Source organism: Papilio machaon, chromosome 28, assembly GCF_912999745.1.
Source record: "Papilio machaon chromosome 28, ilPapMach1.1, whole genome shotgun sequence".
In the NCBI taxonomy this organism is placed as follows: domain Eukaryota; kingdom Metazoa; phylum Arthropoda; class Insecta; order Lepidoptera; family Papilionidae; genus Papilio; species Papilio machaon.
Window position 1 is genome coordinate 1,933,653 of NC_060013.1, and position 16,908 is coordinate 1,950,560.

The 16,908-nt window shown below is 40.0% G+C and overlaps 12 protein-coding genes across 12 annotated transcripts; all 12 read right to left on the minus strand.

Moving 5' to 3' along the window:
• Positions 1-523: 523 nt before the first annotated feature.
• On the minus strand, positions 524-1,198 carry LOC106713190 (histone H2B). The gene has a single exon (XM_014505909.2). The coding sequence runs from the start codon at positions 1,043-1,045 to the stop codon at positions 671-673; it is 375 nt and encodes a 124-aa protein (XP_014361395.1). The 5' UTR covers positions 1,046-1,198; the 3' UTR covers positions 524-670.
• Positions 1,199-1,691: 493 nt separating this feature from the next.
• Positions 1,692-2,495, minus strand: LOC106707674 (histone H2A). The gene has a single exon (XM_014505073.2). It carries the CDS (start codon positions 2,317-2,319, stop codon positions 1,945-1,947), a length of 375 nt encoding a protein of 124 aa, XP_014360559.1. The 5' UTR covers positions 2,320-2,495; the 3' UTR covers positions 1,692-1,944.
• Positions 2,496-2,746: 251 nt separating this feature from the next.
• Positions 2,747-3,983, minus strand: LOC106707606 (histone H1). Its single transcript, XM_014505069.2, has one exon. It carries the CDS (start codon positions 3,873-3,875, stop codon positions 3,114-3,116), a length of 762 nt encoding a protein of 253 aa, XP_014360555.1. The 5' UTR covers positions 3,876-3,983; the 3' UTR covers positions 2,747-3,113.
• Positions 3,984-5,246: 1,263 nt separating this feature from the next.
• On the minus strand, positions 5,247-5,994 carry LOC106707680 (histone H4). Its single transcript, XM_014505074.2, has one exon. The coding sequence runs from the start codon at positions 5,796-5,798 to the stop codon at positions 5,487-5,489; it is 312 nt and encodes a 103-aa protein (XP_014360560.1). The 5' UTR covers positions 5,799-5,994; the 3' UTR covers positions 5,247-5,486.
• A 443-nt stretch (positions 5,995-6,437) lies between these two features.
• LOC106713221 (histone H3) lies at positions 6,438-7,136 on the minus strand. Its single transcript, XM_014505947.2, has one exon. The coding sequence runs from the start codon at positions 6,953-6,955 to the stop codon at positions 6,545-6,547; it is 411 nt and encodes a 136-aa protein (XP_014361433.1). The 5' UTR covers positions 6,956-7,136; the 3' UTR covers positions 6,438-6,544.
• A 586-nt stretch (positions 7,137-7,722) lies between these two features.
• Positions 7,723-8,397, minus strand: LOC123720929 (histone H2B). Its single transcript, XM_014505948.2, has one exon. It carries the CDS (start codon positions 8,242-8,244, stop codon positions 7,870-7,872), a length of 375 nt encoding a protein of 124 aa, XP_014361434.1. The 5' UTR covers positions 8,245-8,397; the 3' UTR covers positions 7,723-7,869.
• A 493-nt stretch (positions 8,398-8,890) lies between these two features.
• LOC123722679 (histone H2A) lies at positions 8,891-9,694 on the minus strand. Its single transcript, XM_045685144.1, has one exon. It carries the CDS (start codon positions 9,516-9,518, stop codon positions 9,144-9,146), a length of 375 nt encoding a protein of 124 aa, XP_045541100.1. The 5' UTR covers positions 9,519-9,694; the 3' UTR covers positions 8,891-9,143.
• A 251-nt stretch (positions 9,695-9,945) lies between these two features.
• LOC106707577 (histone H1) lies at positions 9,946-11,182 on the minus strand. Its single transcript, XM_045685143.1, has one exon. The coding sequence runs from the start codon at positions 11,072-11,074 to the stop codon at positions 10,313-10,315; it is 762 nt and encodes a 253-aa protein (XP_045541099.1). The 5' UTR covers positions 11,075-11,182; the 3' UTR covers positions 9,946-10,312.
• Positions 11,183-12,445: 1,263 nt separating this feature from the next.
• On the minus strand, positions 12,446-13,193 carry LOC123722660 (histone H4). The gene has a single exon (XM_045685110.1). The coding sequence runs from the start codon at positions 12,995-12,997 to the stop codon at positions 12,686-12,688; it is 312 nt and encodes a 103-aa protein (XP_045541066.1). The 5' UTR covers positions 12,998-13,193; the 3' UTR covers positions 12,446-12,685.
• A 443-nt stretch (positions 13,194-13,636) lies between these two features.
• On the minus strand, positions 13,637-14,335 carry LOC123722657 (histone H3). The gene has a single exon (XM_045685106.1). The coding sequence runs from the start codon at positions 14,152-14,154 to the stop codon at positions 13,744-13,746; it is 411 nt and encodes a 136-aa protein (XP_045541062.1). The 5' UTR covers positions 14,155-14,335; the 3' UTR covers positions 13,637-13,743.
• A 586-nt stretch (positions 14,336-14,921) lies between these two features.
• On the minus strand, positions 14,922-15,596 carry LOC106713222 (histone H2B). The gene has a single exon (XM_045685107.1). The coding sequence runs from the start codon at positions 15,441-15,443 to the stop codon at positions 15,069-15,071; it is 375 nt and encodes a 124-aa protein (XP_045541063.1). The 5' UTR covers positions 15,444-15,596; the 3' UTR covers positions 14,922-15,068.
• A 493-nt stretch (positions 15,597-16,089) lies between these two features.
• LOC123722658 (histone H2A) lies at positions 16,090-16,893 on the minus strand. The gene has a single exon (XM_045685108.1). The coding sequence runs from the start codon at positions 16,715-16,717 to the stop codon at positions 16,343-16,345; it is 375 nt and encodes a 124-aa protein (XP_045541064.1). The 5' UTR covers positions 16,718-16,893; the 3' UTR covers positions 16,090-16,342.
• Positions 16,894-16,908: the final 15 nt, after the last annotated feature.

The following is a 16,908-nucleotide window of genomic DNA, read 5'->3' on the forward strand; positions in this document are numbered from 1 at the left end:
TCTTTGTTATTTGTATATAACAAAAAGAATATATGTTTTGTTCTGGTATGGTTATTAAAATATATACCCTAAATAATAATCTTGTTATTTACTTAATATGAATATTATGAGTTAAAAAAAAATTAAACTATACCAGCATTGGTTCTAAGATTTAATTATAAAATTAGATAATTCTATTTTAACGTCTACAGATAAAAAAATCTTATTATTTTTATCATTTCAAGTTCTTGTTGCATATATTTAAACGGCGCTTCGATCTTTGCAATACGTCTAAATTTATTATTGTACGGTGTTGTGTGCGCGCGCAATAGACGGCAATAAAAAGCCTCATTTGTGTATATTCTCTCTATTTACTACTTCACACCAAGGATATTGTGGTAAATAAATTATTATTCAATTCGTAACGTTTGTCAGGTTTTTTTTTTTTTTTTTTTTTTTAACAACAACATATTATATTTAACTTTCAAAATGTAAGAATTTAAGTAAGACGATTACGACGAAGACGTTCTATGCATATATCTTAGAAACAGAAATTAAATTCGATGCGTTTTGTGGCCCTGAAAAGGGCCTTTGAAATGTAAATTATGTACTCAATGTAACATAATATACATATTGTCAAATATATTTGTGGTTGTTGTATATTCTGCACAACCGATGGGCTTCAGTCAGCTCACTTCGAGCTGGTGTATTTGGTGACGGCCTTTGTGCCTTCACTGACGGCGTGCTTGGCTAATTCACCGGGCAGTAGCAGTCTCACGGATGTCTGCACCTCCCTTGATGTTATGGTAGAGCGCTTGTTGTAGTGGGCGAGACGGGAGGCCTCAGCCGCGATACGTTCGAAGATGTCGTTGACGAACGAATTCATGATAGACATGGCCTTGCTCGATATACCGGTGTCGGGGTGCACTTGTTTGAGCACTTTGTAAATGTAGATGGCGTAGCTCTCCTTCCTCTTGTGCTTCTTCTTTTTCTTATCAGACTTGGAGATGTTCTTTTGGGCCTTGCCCGATTTCTTGGCGGCTTTTCCACTTGTTTTCGGCGGCATGTTTGTCGGTTATAAACAAACAATTGTGTACTAAATCACTCACAGCGCAACTTACAACTGTTCACGCGGTGAATAGGAGCGAGATATTTTGAAGCCCAGATGTTTTTTGCCTTTTGTCGACTGGAGAGCGTAAAAGATCAAGGGGGGCTTAAACAGCGAAACGTCCCACGGCGATGTATCACGTGACATGCGAGGTCGTTAGTAAACAATAACGCGGAGCGTTAGCGGGGCCCAGGGCGGAAGGGGGAGGCAATTTAGTTCTTAATTCTATGTAACATTTTTTAATCAATTTTTTCCTATTACTTCTTGTTAGTTATATTATGTCAAATTATTTGATCGATCGAATTAGACTCGATTATAATATTAATATTTATAGAACGTATTTTTGATTGGTTTTAGTAAGTGAAATGAATAAAAAAAAATGATGGAATTAGCTGATAAACTGAAAAATTTCATCTTATTTTGATATACATACACGAATTCCATAGGATTGTATTACGAAATATTGATTGTATTAAAAAAAAAAAAAAAAAAAATAGATATCCGATTTAAGCGCAAATATTGCTCGAGTATCATTAATTTTTTTTAATTGTAAATTCACCGAAGTACTTATTATACGACGACCAATGAATAAGTTTTTGCCTTGATATGAAATATTATAATTATGTATTATCAATTTATAAGACGTTCATTAATCCATCGTAACAAGAAACTGCAATTAGCGTTGCATCGAATATATTTGCGGCCCTCAAAAGGGCCTTTTAGTCATCAATTAAATAAAAGGAAAGCATAGATATGATACGTGTGCGTAGAAAACACACATCACGCATAATCTTTCTTCCTTTCTTCATTGGTGGTATAATAGGTCGCGCCGCCGCTAGTTTTCTTTGTTCACCATCTTAAGCCTTCTTCTCGGTCTTCTTGGGCAAGAGGACTGCCTGAATATTAGGTAGCACACCGCCCTGCGCGATGGTCACTCCGGATAGAAGTTTGTTCAATTCTTCGTCGTTGCGGATGGCGAGCTGCAGATGTCGGGGAATGATTCTTGTCTTCTTGTTGTCGCGAGCCGCATTGCCGGCCAACTCGAGAACTTCAGCAGCGAGATATTCCATAACCGCAGCGAGATAGACGGGAGCACCGGCACCGACACGCTCCGCGTAATTGCCCTTACGCAGCAATCTGTGTATACGACCTACCGGGAACTGGAGACCGGCACGATTCGAACGAGACTTTGCCTTCCCCTTAACTTTGCCACCTTTGCCGCGTCCAGACATTATATTTTTTTGATAATAACCGTCAATGAAAACAACTATTAAACGTCGTCGTACGATTGTACGAAGTGCACGCGAAATTTTAGAAAATTTTACTCTTATATCCGACGAGACGTACCAAAGCGAAGGGGGGTTTAAGCAGCACACGCCGTATGAATTGGATCAATTATACGTAGAATCGGGATGTTGGGCGCGCGCTTGCGTGTGTGTGTGTGTGTGTGTGTGTGTGTGTGTGTGTATACGTAATACATAATAAGGAGTTGAAAAAAAAAAATCAATAATAATGCTTAATTGATAAAATATGTGTTTTTGTGTTTTTCGTTCGGTTTATTGATCCATGACGATTAGGATAAGTAATTAGGACACTTACTTAGTAGTAATGTTCTTGTCGAAGAATAAATAAATTAATGAAAATGTACGCGTTAATCAGACTAATTAATTAATAAATTGATTAGGTATCGTACAACGGCAATATGTTGTTGTAATATACAAAGAATATAAATAGAGAGTTCGATGATGATGATGACGACGTTCGTTCGCTTTATACCTTATAGAAACTTTATACCTTATTGGAATCTTATGTTAGCCCTGAAAAGGGCTTTTTATAAAGGGCGCATTTTGACACTCCCGACGGCACTCGCTCGAGATGAGTCAATTTGCATTAACCTTTAATCCAGGTGAACAACACCACAGCACCACCACTAGCCGGAGACGGCGGCGGAACGACCGGCGCGGCGGTAGGCGGGGGGCGGCGCGTTGCGGCGTTGGACAGCGTAAGATATCTTACGCTTCTTTCTTTATTTTTTGGCGGCGGAAGCCTTCTTGGACGCTGCAGCTGCGGGCTTAGACTTTGGGGTCGTCGCCTTTTTCGGTTTTGGTGCTTTAGGTTTCTTCGTCGGTGGCTTGGCGCTCTTTTTAGCTTTCGGCGCAGCATTTTTAGCTTTGGAGACACCTCCGCTCTGCACTCCGGCGGTCTTTCTGGCGGCGGCGGGCTTCTTTTTAGCGGCAGCCGCTTTCTTGTCCTTGATTGCGGCGGATGGTTTCGCTTTGGACGGCGATGAGGCAGCAGCGGAAGCGGCCTTCTTAGCTTTCCCTGCGCCGGCGGCGGTCGCAGCAGCGCCCTTCTTCGTTTTCGCAGCTGCAGATCCGGCGGCTGATGGGGCGGTGCTCTTGGCAGCGCCGCTCTTGCTCGCCACCGCCGGTTTCTTGGAGGCGGCCGATTTAGATTCGAGTTTGAACGAACCGGATGCTCCTTTGCCTTTGGTCTGAATGAGAGCACCGGATTCGACTGCGCTCTTCAAGTATTTCCTGATAAACGGAGCCAGTTTCTCTGCGTCGACTTTGTATTGTGCTGCGATATATTTCTTAATAGCCTGCAGAGAGGATCCGCTTCGTTCCTTCAGCTCCTTGATAGCACTGGTGACCATCTCCGATGTTTTCGGATGAGTGGGCTTCGCCTTCGGCTTCTTAACACCGCCGGCAGAGGCCGCGGTCGCCTTTGGTTTCTTCGCTGGGGTCGCGGGTGCGGGGGTTTCCGATGCAACTGCGGTGTCGGCCATTGTAGATGATGATGATGTATTTAGGTGTCGTTGCTATGTTATAATTCTTCAAAGAGAGAATAAATATATTAGTAAACGTACGATATAGAAGTTGTAACGTTGTACGATACCTTTCCGAGCTACGAAGTAAACTCGCATGCTTTACCATAAGGAGAACCGCGATGCCGCAAGACGTTTTCTCGTATCAACACTTATAACTTTTCACTAGATAGTTTTAAATTTAATTGATTTTAAAATATTAAACGTAAAAATATTTAGATCGAAACGTTAGATATATAATATTTTTGAGATTGTTTTCATACAGAAATGAAATGTTTAACGATTAGCCGTAGAGAAACGACGTGATTGATGTTTATTTTGCCCGCCGTTTTCTGAGCGTACTGCGACTCGTGTTTAAAAATGATTTTTCTCTATTTAATCGATCGGGGAGTAAAATTTTCTTTCGCCCGACGAAAGTTAAGATCCTGAGGATGAACAGGGAGCTTAGGTCACTCCGGATATGCATTATTCTTTAAGCAACGACCGATTATACATCGAAGGTCGTAAAACACAAACGGCCCGCACGTATCACTAACTCGAGTCTTCGTATGGATGGTGCGACCTTTAAAAATTAATCGTTTGATTTGATATAAATAAGCTACGATCCCCTCGTCATCATCGCATTGATCATCATCAAATTTGTACAGCTACGACGATGATTAAAACTATACCAACGCGACCAACGCCGCGAGTCGTACGATCGTATCGTAGCACTATAATCGCCATCGAGTTTCTCGTTTAGTTTTCTTACTTTCTTTCTTTTTACCATTTTGTTTATAATTTAAATTTAATAAAAGATTATTATTATGTCACAAATGTAATTATAGTAAATAAAACCTATTTCATAGCTCATATTTATCACTGCCCTTAGAGAGCCCCGACGAGTAAGATGTATTATATATTATGCTGTATCGATAAGAAAATGAAACTCTAGAACCAAATTAATCACCGGCGATACAAGTTGTTAATAACCATTAAATGTTGTTGCAGTATGCATTACGTTTCCATGTCCATGTTAAAGTTTTTTCGCTAGTAAAAAAAAAAAAAAAAACATAACATCCGCTGTATATAGTGTAATGTCATTAAAATAATTTATAAAACTTTGTTTACTTCTTCAAAAGAAAAATCTATTCTCCTTTTCTTTTTTTTTTAAAAATAAAATACGTATTCGAATCGAATCGTTTGTGTAAAATAAAAAAAAAAATAGAAAGAATCATCGCATCATGAATTATTCTCCTCTCGAAGTCGAAGTTCGAAACAATTTTATACAATCATGGCGGTGTACACCAGTACAAACAACCAACAACAGAATGATAATACATATTTGTGTGTGAAAAAAAAAAATCACAAATTGAAGCGTTTTAATTAAGACGATACGTCCATGTCATACACCATAGAAACTTTATCAAACGTGTATAGATATATATGCGGCCCTGAAAAGGGCCTTTTGACAGTGCCGAAATAATTATTATCCGACCATTGATATTATAAATGGACAGAAATATAATAACGCTCGTCTCGTGGCTAAGAGCCGAGAGCCGGCAAGATTTCGCTTGCTGCTGCTGCTCGCCTTTAACCGCCGAAACCGTACAGGGTACGTCCTTGACGTTTTAGGGCGTATACGACGTCCATAGCGGTGACGGTCTTCCTCTTCGCGTGCTCGGTGTAAGTGACGGCGTCGCGGATCACGTTCTCGAGGAACACCTTCAACACGCCGCGAGTCTCCTCGTAAATCAGACCGGAGATACGCTTCACGCCGCCTCTTCGAGCGAGACGTCGGATGGCGGGCTTCGTAATACCCTGGATGTTATCACGAAGTACTTTCCTGTGACGCTTCGCTCCGCCTTTTCCCAAGCCTTTACCTCCCTTGCCGCGACCGGTCATTTTGCTAGTTTAACAGTTTAAAAACGCACTAATGTACAACACTTGCAACACGATGCGAGTCCTGAAGCGGAATAAAATTTTTCGCCCACCACGCCGCTTTTTATAATCGTTCGCTCCGCCTCCCATTGGGGCATACGGGGAGTTGAGGCGGGGGGCGAGGTAGCCTTATAGCCTCGACCAGAAACGAAAGAGACAAATAATATAAATTTTAACCATTATCATGAATGAAATTTTAACCAATACTAATAGTAAATATTATGTAAATGTGAATATGAATTTACCTCGCGAACAACATAAAACATAATCCAATTAATAGATATGTAATGTACGTATACATTTTTGATTGTTTGCAATTTTATTCAATTTTGATATTTCTCTTTCATCTGTTTTGAGTTTAGATAAAACGTTTAAAATTTATGACGACGGTTTCGTTCGATATTCATAGTTAGAACTACTCTTACAGTAACAAAAACCGAACCGAAACTCACATAAATCATGTGTATTAATATAAAACGACATATTATGGAACATTTCCATTACAAAACTTGAATTAATTATTCTTTTAGTAACGACGTACTCATTTTTATTAATTTAAAAATATTCTTATTGTATTATATATTTTATAATATAAATGACGTTCTCAGTCATATCGTAGAAACTTGAATTTTTGTCTAGATATATATGCGGCCCTGAAAAGGGCCTTTTTTCATTTCAAATATGAAGATAAAAAATATAAAATAATCTTCTTAGGCGCGCTCGCCGCGAATTCTACGTGCGAGCTGAATGTCTTTAGGCATGATGGTGACACGTTTGGCGTGAATAGCGCACAAGTTCGTGTCTTCGAAAAGACCAACGAGATAGGCCTCGCTTGCTTCCTGAAGAGCCATCACAGCAGAGCTCTGGAAACGCAGATCAGTCTTGAAATCTTGCGCGATCTCACGAACTAAACGTTGGAATGGCAACTTGCGAATAAGAAGCTCGGTGCTCTTTTGGTAACGGCGAATCTCACGGAGAGCGACAGTTCCGGGCCTGTAGCGATGAGGTTTCTTCACTCCGCCGGTGGCTGGTGCGCTCTTACGTGCCGCTTTCGTTGCGAGCTGTTTACGAGGCGCCTTTCCACCGGTGGATTTGCGAGCCGTTTGCTTAGTACGAGCCATTATTGAACACTAATAAGACACGCGTTACGATACACACTGTGATGTCCTTACCAGTCGACGGTTAGGAGTTTATTAAAAAGTTCGCCGTGGTGGCCCGCCTTTTTATATCTAAGCACATCGGGGACCGCATTGCCTCTCTCACCACAACTTCACTGTCTCTTTCTCACTCACCACACACGCATACATCGAGAACGTATTTTTTTTTTTTATTTTTTTTTTCTTCGCTATTAACAATTATTGTAAATCTTTGTTATTTGTATATAACAAAAAGAATATATGTTTTGTTCTGGTATGGTTATTAAAATATATACCCTAAATAATAATCTTGTTATTTACTTAATATGAATATTATGAGTTAAAAAAAAATTAAACTATACCAGCATTGGTTCTAAGATTTAATTATAAAATTAGATAATTCTATTTTAACGTCTACAGATAAAAAAATCTTATTATTTTTATCATTTCAAGTTCTTGTTGCATATATTTAAACGGCGCTTCGATCTTTGCAATACGTCTAAATTTATTATTGTACGGTGTTGTGTGCGCGCGCAATAGACGGCAATAAAAAGCCTCATTTGTGTATATTCTCTCTATTTACTACTTCACACCAAGGATATTGTGGTAAATAAATTATTATTCAATTCGTAACGTTTGTCAGGTTTTTTTTTTTTTTTTTTTTTTTAACAACAACATATTATATTTAACTTTCAAAATGTAAGAATTTAAGTAAGACGATTACGACGAAGACGTTCTATGCATATATCTTAGAAACAGAAATTAAATTCGATGCGTTTTGTGGCCCTGAAAAGGGCCTTTGAAATGTAAATTATGTACTCAATGTAACATAATATACATATTGTCAAATATATTTGTGGTTGTTGTATATTCTGCACAACCGATGGGCTTCAGTCAGCTCACTTCGAGCTGGTGTATTTGGTGACGGCCTTTGTGCCTTCACTGACGGCGTGCTTGGCTAATTCACCGGGCAGTAGCAGTCTCACGGATGTCTGCACCTCCCTTGATGTTATGGTAGAGCGCTTGTTGTAGTGGGCGAGACGGGAGGCCTCAGCCGCGATACGTTCGAAGATGTCGTTGACGAACGAATTCATGATAGACATGGCCTTGCTCGATATACCGGTGTCGGGGTGCACTTGTTTGAGCACTTTGTAAATGTAGATGGCGTAGCTCTCCTTCCTCTTGTGCTTCTTCTTTTTCTTATCAGACTTGGAGATGTTCTTTTGGGCCTTGCCCGATTTCTTGGCGGCTTTTCCACTTGTTTTCGGCGGCATGTTTGTCGGTTATAAACAAACAATTGTGTACTAAATCACTCACAGCGCAACTTACAACTGTTCACGCGGTGAATAGGAGCGAGATATTTTGAAGCCCAGATGTTTTTTGCCTTTTGTCGACTGGAGAGCGTAAAAGATCAAGGGGGGCTTAAACAGCGAAACGTCCCACGGCGATGTATCACGTGACATGCGAGGTCGTTAGTAAACAATAACGCGGAGCGTTAGCGGGGCCCAGGGCGGAAGGGGGAGGCAATTTAGTTCTTAATTCTATGTAACATTTTTTAATCAATTTTTTCCTATTACTTCTTGTTAGTTATATTATGTCAAATTATTTGATCGATCGAATTAGACTCGATTATAATATTAATATTTATAGAACGTATTTTTGATTGGTTTTAGTAAGTGAAATGAATAAAAAAAAATGATGGAATTAGCTGATAAACTGAAAAATTTCATCTTATTTTGATATACATACACGAATTCCATAGGATTGTATTACGAAATATTGATTGTATTAAAAAAAAAAAAAAAAAAAATAGATATCCGATTTAAGCGCAAATATTGCTCGAGTATCATTAATTTTTTTTAATTGTAAATTCACCGAAGTACTTATTATACGACGACCAATGAATAAGTTTTTGCCTTGATATGAAATATTATAATTATGTATTATCAATTTATAAGACGTTCATTAATCCATCGTAACAAGAAACTGCAATTAGCGTTGCATCGAATATATTTGCGGCCCTCAAAAGGGCCTTTTAGTCATCAATTAAATAAAAGGAAAGCATAGATATGATACGTGTGCGTAGAAAACACACATCACGCATAATCTTTCTTCCTTTCTTCATTGGTGGTATAATAGGTCGCGCCGCCGCTAGTTTTCTTTGTTCACCATCTTAAGCCTTCTTCTCGGTCTTCTTGGGCAAGAGGACTGCCTGAATATTAGGTAGCACACCGCCCTGCGCGATGGTCACTCCGGATAGAAGTTTGTTCAATTCTTCGTCGTTGCGGATGGCGAGCTGCAGATGTCGGGGAATGATTCTTGTCTTCTTGTTGTCGCGAGCCGCATTGCCGGCCAACTCGAGAACTTCAGCAGCGAGATATTCCATAACCGCAGCGAGATAGACGGGAGCACCGGCACCGACACGCTCCGCGTAATTGCCCTTACGCAGCAATCTGTGTATACGACCTACCGGGAACTGGAGACCGGCACGATTCGAACGAGACTTTGCCTTCCCCTTAACTTTGCCACCTTTGCCGCGTCCAGACATTATATTTTTTTGATAATAACCGTCAATGAAAACAACTATTAAACGTCGTCGTACGATTGTACGAAGTGCACGCGAAATTTTAGAAAATTTTACTCTTATATCCGACGAGACGTACCAAAGCGAAGGGGGGTTTAAGCAGCACACGCCGTATGAATTGGATCAATTATACGTAGAATCGGGATGTTGGGCGCGCGCTTGCGTGTGTGTGTGTGTGTGTGTGTGTGTGTGTGTGTGTATACGTAATACATAATAAGGAGTTGAAAAAAAAAAATCAATAATAATGCTTAATTGATAAAATATGTGTTTTTGTGTTTTTCGTTCGGTTTATTGATCCATGACGATTAGGATAAGTAATTAGGACACTTACTTAGTAGTAATGTTCTTGTCGAAGAATAAATAAATTAATGAAAATGTACGCGTTAATCAGACTAATTAATTAATAAATTGATTAGGTATCGTACAACGGCAATATGTTGTTGTAATATACAAAGAATATAAATAGAGAGTTCGATGATGATGATGACGACGTTCGTTCGCTTTATACCTTATAGAAACTTTATACCTTATTGGAATCTTATGTTAGCCCTGAAAAGGGCTTTTTATAAAGGGCGCATTTTGACACTCCCGACGGCACTCGCTCGAGATGAGTCAATTTGCATTAACCTTTAATCCAGGTGAACAACACCACAGCACCACCACTAGCCGGAGACGGCGGCGGAACGACCGGCGCGGCGGTAGGCGGGGGGCGGCGCGTTGCGGCGTTGGACAGCGTAAGATATCTTACGCTTCTTTCTTTATTTTTTGGCGGCGGAAGCCTTCTTGGACGCTGCAGCTGCGGGCTTAGACTTTGGGGTCGTCGCCTTTTTCGGTTTTGGTGCTTTAGGTTTCTTCGTCGGTGGCTTGGCGCTCTTTTTAGCTTTCGGCGCAGCATTTTTAGCTTTGGAGACACCTCCGCTCTGCACTCCGGCGGTCTTTCTGGCGGCGGCGGGCTTCTTTTTAGCGGCAGCCGCTTTCTTGTCCTTGATTGCGGCGGATGGTTTCGCTTTGGACGGCGATGAGGCAGCAGCGGAAGCGGCCTTCTTAGCTTTCCCTGCGCCGGCGGCGGTCGCAGCAGCGCCCTTCTTCGTTTTCGCAGCTGCAGATCCGGCGGCTGATGGGGCGGTGCTCTTGGCAGCGCCGCTCTTGCTCGCCACCGCCGGTTTCTTGGAGGCGGCCGATTTAGATTCGAGTTTGAACGAACCGGATGCTCCTTTGCCTTTGGTCTGAATGAGAGCACCGGATTCGACTGCGCTCTTCAAGTATTTCCTGATAAACGGAGCCAGTTTCTCTGCGTCGACTTTGTATTGTGCTGCGATATATTTCTTAATAGCCTGCAGAGAGGATCCGCTTCGTTCCTTCAGCTCCTTGATAGCACTGGTGACCATCTCCGATGTTTTCGGATGAGTGGGCTTCGCCTTCGGCTTCTTAACACCGCCGGCAGAGGCCGCGGTCGCCTTTGGTTTCTTCGCTGGGGTCGCGGGTGCGGGGGTTTCCGATGCAACTGCGGTGTCGGCCATTGTAGATGATGATGATGTATTTAGGTGTCGTTGCTATGTTATAATTCTTCAAAGAGAGAATAAATATATTAGTAAACGTACGATATAGAAGTTGTAACGTTGTACGATACCTTTCCGAGCTACGAAGTAAACTCGCATGCTTTACCATAAGGAGAACCGCGATGCCGCAAGACGTTTTCTCGTATCAACACTTATAACTTTTCACTAGATAGTTTTAAATTTAATTGATTTTAAAATATTAAACGTAAAAATATTTAGATCGAAACGTTAGATATATAATATTTTTGAGATTGTTTTCATACAGAAATGAAATGTTTAACGATTAGCCGTAGAGAAACGACGTGATTGATGTTTATTTTGCCCGCCGTTTTCTGAGCGTACTGCGACTCGTGTTTAAAAATGATTTTTCTCTATTTAATCGATCGGGGAGTAAAATTTTCTTTCGCCCGACGAAAGTTAAGATCCTGAGGATGAACAGGGAGCTTAGGTCACTCCGGATATGCATTATTCTTTAAGCAACGACCGATTATACATCGAAGGTCGTAAAACACAAACGGCCCGCACGTATCACTAACTCGAGTCTTCGTATGGATGGTGCGACCTTTAAAAATTAATCGTTTGATTTGATATAAATAAGCTACGATCCCCTCGTCATCATCGCATTGATCATCATCAAATTTGTACAGCTACGACGATGATTAAAACTATACCAACGCGACCAACGCCGCGAGTCGTACGATCGTATCGTAGCACTATAATCGCCATCGAGTTTCTCGTTTAGTTTTCTTACTTTCTTTCTTTTTACCATTTTGTTTATAATTTAAATTTAATAAAAGATTATTATTATGTCACAAATGTAATTATAGTAAATAAAACCTATTTCATAGCTCATATTTATCACTGCCCTTAGAGAGCCCCGACGAGTAAGATGTATTATATATTATGCTGTATCGATAAGAAAATGAAACTCTAGAACCAAATTAATCACCGGCGATACAAGTTGTTAATAACCATTAAATGTTGTTGCAGTATGCATTACGTTTCCATGTCCATGTTAAAGTTTTTTCGCTAGTAAAAAAAAAAAAAAAAACATAACATCCGCTGTATATAGTGTAATGTCATTAAAATAATTTATAAAACTTTGTTTACTTCTTCAAAAGAAAAATCTATTCTCCTTTTCTTTTTTTTTTAAAAATAAAATACGTATTCGAATCGAATCGTTTGTGTAAAATAAAAAAAAAAATAGAAAGAATCATCGCATCATGAATTATTCTCCTCTCGAAGTCGAAGTTCGAAACAATTTTATACAATCATGGCGGTGTACACCAGTACAAACAACCAACAACAGAATGATAATACATATTTGTGTGTGAAAAAAAAAAATCACAAATTGAAGCGTTTTAATTAAGACGATACGTCCATGTCATACACCATAGAAACTTTATCAAACGTGTATAGATATATATGCGGCCCTGAAAAGGGCCTTTTGACAGTGCCGAAATAATTATTATCCGACCATTGATATTATAAATGGACAGAAATATAATAACGCTCGTCTCGTGGCTAAGAGCCGAGAGCCGGCAAGATTTCGCTTGCTGCTGCTGCTCGCCTTTAACCGCCGAAACCGTACAGGGTACGTCCTTGACGTTTTAGGGCGTATACGACGTCCATAGCGGTGACGGTCTTCCTCTTCGCGTGCTCGGTGTAAGTGACGGCGTCGCGGATCACGTTCTCGAGGAACACCTTCAACACGCCGCGAGTCTCCTCGTAAATCAGACCGGAGATACGCTTCACGCCGCCTCTTCGAGCGAGACGTCGGATGGCGGGCTTCGTAATACCCTGGATGTTATCACGAAGTACTTTCCTGTGACGCTTCGCTCCGCCTTTTCCCAAGCCTTTACCTCCCTTGCCGCGACCGGTCATTTTGCTAGTTTAACAGTTTAAAAACGCACTAATGTACAACACTTGCAACACGATGCGAGTCCTGAAGCGGAATAAAATTTTTCGCCCACCACGCCGCTTTTTATAATCGTTCGCTCCGCCTCCCATTGGGGCATACGGGGAGTTGAGGCGGGGGGCGAGGTAGCCTTATAGCCTCGACCAGAAACGAAAGAGACAAATAATATAAATTTTAACCATTATCATGAATGAAATTTTAACCAATACTAATAGTAAATATTATGTAAATGTGAATATGAATTTACCTCGCGAACAACATAAAACATAATCCAATTAATAGATATGTAATGTACGTATACATTTTTGATTGTTTGCAATTTTATTCAATTTTGATATTTCTCTTTCATCTGTTTTGAGTTTAGATAAAACGTTTAAAATTTATGACGACGGTTTCGTTCGATATTCATAGTTAGAACTACTCTTACAGTAACAAAAACCGAACCGAAACTCACATAAATCATGTGTATTAATATAAAACGACATATTATGGAACATTTCCATTACAAAACTTGAATTAATTATTCTTTTAGTAACGACGTACTCATTTTTATTAATTTAAAAATATTCTTATTGTATTATATATTTTATAATATAAATGACGTTCTCAGTCATATCGTAGAAACTTGAATTTTTGTCTAGATATATATGCGGCCCTGAAAAGGGCCTTTTTTCATTTCAAATATGAAGATAAAAAATATAAAATAATCTTCTTAGGCGCGCTCGCCGCGAATTCTACGTGCGAGCTGAATGTCTTTAGGCATGATGGTGACACGTTTGGCGTGAATAGCGCACAAGTTCGTGTCTTCGAAAAGACCAACGAGATAGGCCTCGCTTGCTTCCTGAAGAGCCATCACAGCAGAGCTCTGGAAACGCAGATCAGTCTTGAAATCTTGCGCGATCTCACGAACTAAACGTTGGAATGGCAACTTGCGAATAAGAAGCTCGGTGCTCTTTTGGTAACGGCGAATCTCACGGAGAGCGACAGTTCCGGGCCTGTAGCGATGAGGTTTCTTCACTCCGCCGGTGGCTGGTGCGCTCTTACGTGCCGCTTTCGTTGCGAGCTGTTTACGAGGCGCCTTTCCACCGGTGGATTTGCGAGCCGTTTGCTTAGTACGAGCCATTATTGAACACTAATAAGACACGCGTTACGATACACACTGTGATGTCCTTACCAGTCGACGGTTAGGAGTTTATTAAAAAGTTCGCCGTGGTGGCCCGCCTTTTTATATCTAAGCACATCGGGGACCGCATTGCCTCTCTCACCACAACTTCACTGTCTCTTTCTCACTCACCACACACGCATACATCGAGAACGTATTTTTTTTTTTTATTTTTTTTTTCTTCGCTATTAACAATTATTGTAAATCTTTGTTATTTGTATATAACAAAAAGAATATATGTTTTGTTCTGGTATGGTTATTAAAATATATACCCTAAATAATAATCTTGTTATTTACTTAATATGAATATTATGAGTTAAAAAAAAATTAAACTATACCAGCATTGGTTCTAAGATTTAATTATAAAATTAGATAATTCTATTTTAACGTCTACAGATAAAAAAATCTTATTATTTTTATCATTTCAAGTTCTTGTTGCATATATTTAAACGGCGCTTCGATCTTTGCAATACGTCTAAATTTATTATTGTACGGTGTTGTGTGCGCGCGCAATAGACGGCAATAAAAAGCCTCATTTGTGTATATTCTCTCTATTTACTACTTCACACCAAGGATATTGTGGTAAATAAATTATTATTCAATTCGTAACGTTTGTCAGGTTTTTTTTTTTTTTTTTTTTTTTAACAACAACATATTATATTTAACTTTCAAAATGTAAGAATTTAAGTAAGACGATTACGACGAAGACGTTCTATGCATATATCTTAGAAACAGAAATTAAATTCGATGCGTTTTGTGGCCCTGAAAAGGGCCTTTGAAATGTAAATTATGTACTCAATGTAACATAATATACATATTGTCAAATATATTTGTGGTTGTTGTATATTCTGCACAACCGATGGGCTTCAGTCAGCTCACTTCGAGCTGGTGTATTTGGTGACGGCCTTTGTGCCTTCACTGACGGCGTGCTTGGCTAATTCACCGGGCAGTAGCAGTCTCACGGATGTCTGCACCTCCCTTGATGTTATGGTAGAGCGCTTGTTGTAGTGGGCGAGACGGGAGGCCTCAGCCGCGATACGTTCGAAGATGTCGTTGACGAACGAATTCATGATAGACATGGCCTTGCTCGATATACCGGTGTCGGGGTGCACTTGTTTGAGCACTTTGTAAATGTAGATGGCGTAGCTCTCCTTCCTCTTGTGCTTCTTCTTTTTCTTATCAGACTTGGAGATGTTCTTTTGGGCCTTGCCCGATTTCTTGGCGGCTTTTCCACTTGTTTTCGGCGGCATGTTTGTCGGTTATAAACAAACAATTGTGTACTAAATCACTCACAGCGCAACTTACAACTGTTCACGCGGTGAATAGGAGCGAGATATTTTGAAGCCCAGATGTTTTTTGCCTTTTGTCGACTGGAGAGCGTAAAAGATCAAGGGGGGCTTAAACAGCGAAACGTCCCACGGCGATGTATCACGTGACATGCGAGGTCGTTAGTAAACAATAACGCGGAGCGTTAGCGGGGCCCAGGGCGGAAGGGGGAGGCAATTTAGTTCTTAATTCTATGTAACATTTTTTAATCAATTTTTTCCTATTACTTCTTGTTAGTTATATTATGTCAAATTATTTGATCGATCGAATTAGACTCGATTATAATATTAATATTTATAGAACGTATTTTTGATTGGTTTTAGTAAGTGAAATGAATAAAAAAAAATGATGGAATTAGCTGATAAACTGAAAAATTTCATCTTATTTTGATATACATACACGAATTCCATAGGATTGTATTACGAAATATTGATTGTATTAAAAAAAAAAAAAAAAAAAATAGATATCCGATTTAAGCGCAAATATTGCTCGAGTATCATTAATTTTTTTTAATTGTAAATTCACCGAAGTACTTATTATACGACGACCAATGAATAAGTTTTTGCCTTGATATGAAATATTATAATTATGTATTATCAATTTATAAGACGTTCATTAATCCATCGTAACAAGAAACTGCAATTAGCGTTGCATCGAATATATTTGCGGCCCTCAAAAGGGCCTTTTAGTCATCAATTAAATAAAAGGAAAGCATAGATATGATACGTGTGCGTAGAAAACACACATCACGCATAATCTTTCTTCCTTTCTTCATTGGTGGTATAATAGGTCGCGCCGCCGCTAGTTTTCTTTGTTCACCATCTTAAGCCTTCTTCTCGGTCTTCTTGGGCAAGAGGACTGCCTGAATATTAGGTAGCACACCGCCCTGCGCGATGGTCACTCCGGATAGAAGTTTGTTCAATTCTTCGTCGTTGCGGATGGCGAGCTGCAGATGTCGGGGAATGATTCTTGTCTTCTTGTTGTCGCGAGCCGCATTGCCGGCCAACTCGAGAACTTCAGCAGCGAGATATTCCATAACCGCAGCGAGATAGACGGGAGCACCGGCACCGACACGCTCCGCGTAATTGCCCTTACGCAGCAATCTGTGTATACGACCTACCGGGAACTGGAGACCGGCACGATTCGAACGAGACTTTGCCTTCCCCTTAACTTTGCCACCTTTGCCGCGTCCAGACATTATATTTTTTTGATAATAACCGTCAATGAAAACAACTATTAAACGTCGTCGTACGATTGTACGAAGTGCACGCGAAATTTTAGAAAATTTTACTCTTATATCCGACGAGACGTACCAAAGCGAAGGGGGGTTTAAGCAGCACACGCCGTATGAATTGGATCAATTATACGTAGAATCGGGATGTTGGGCGC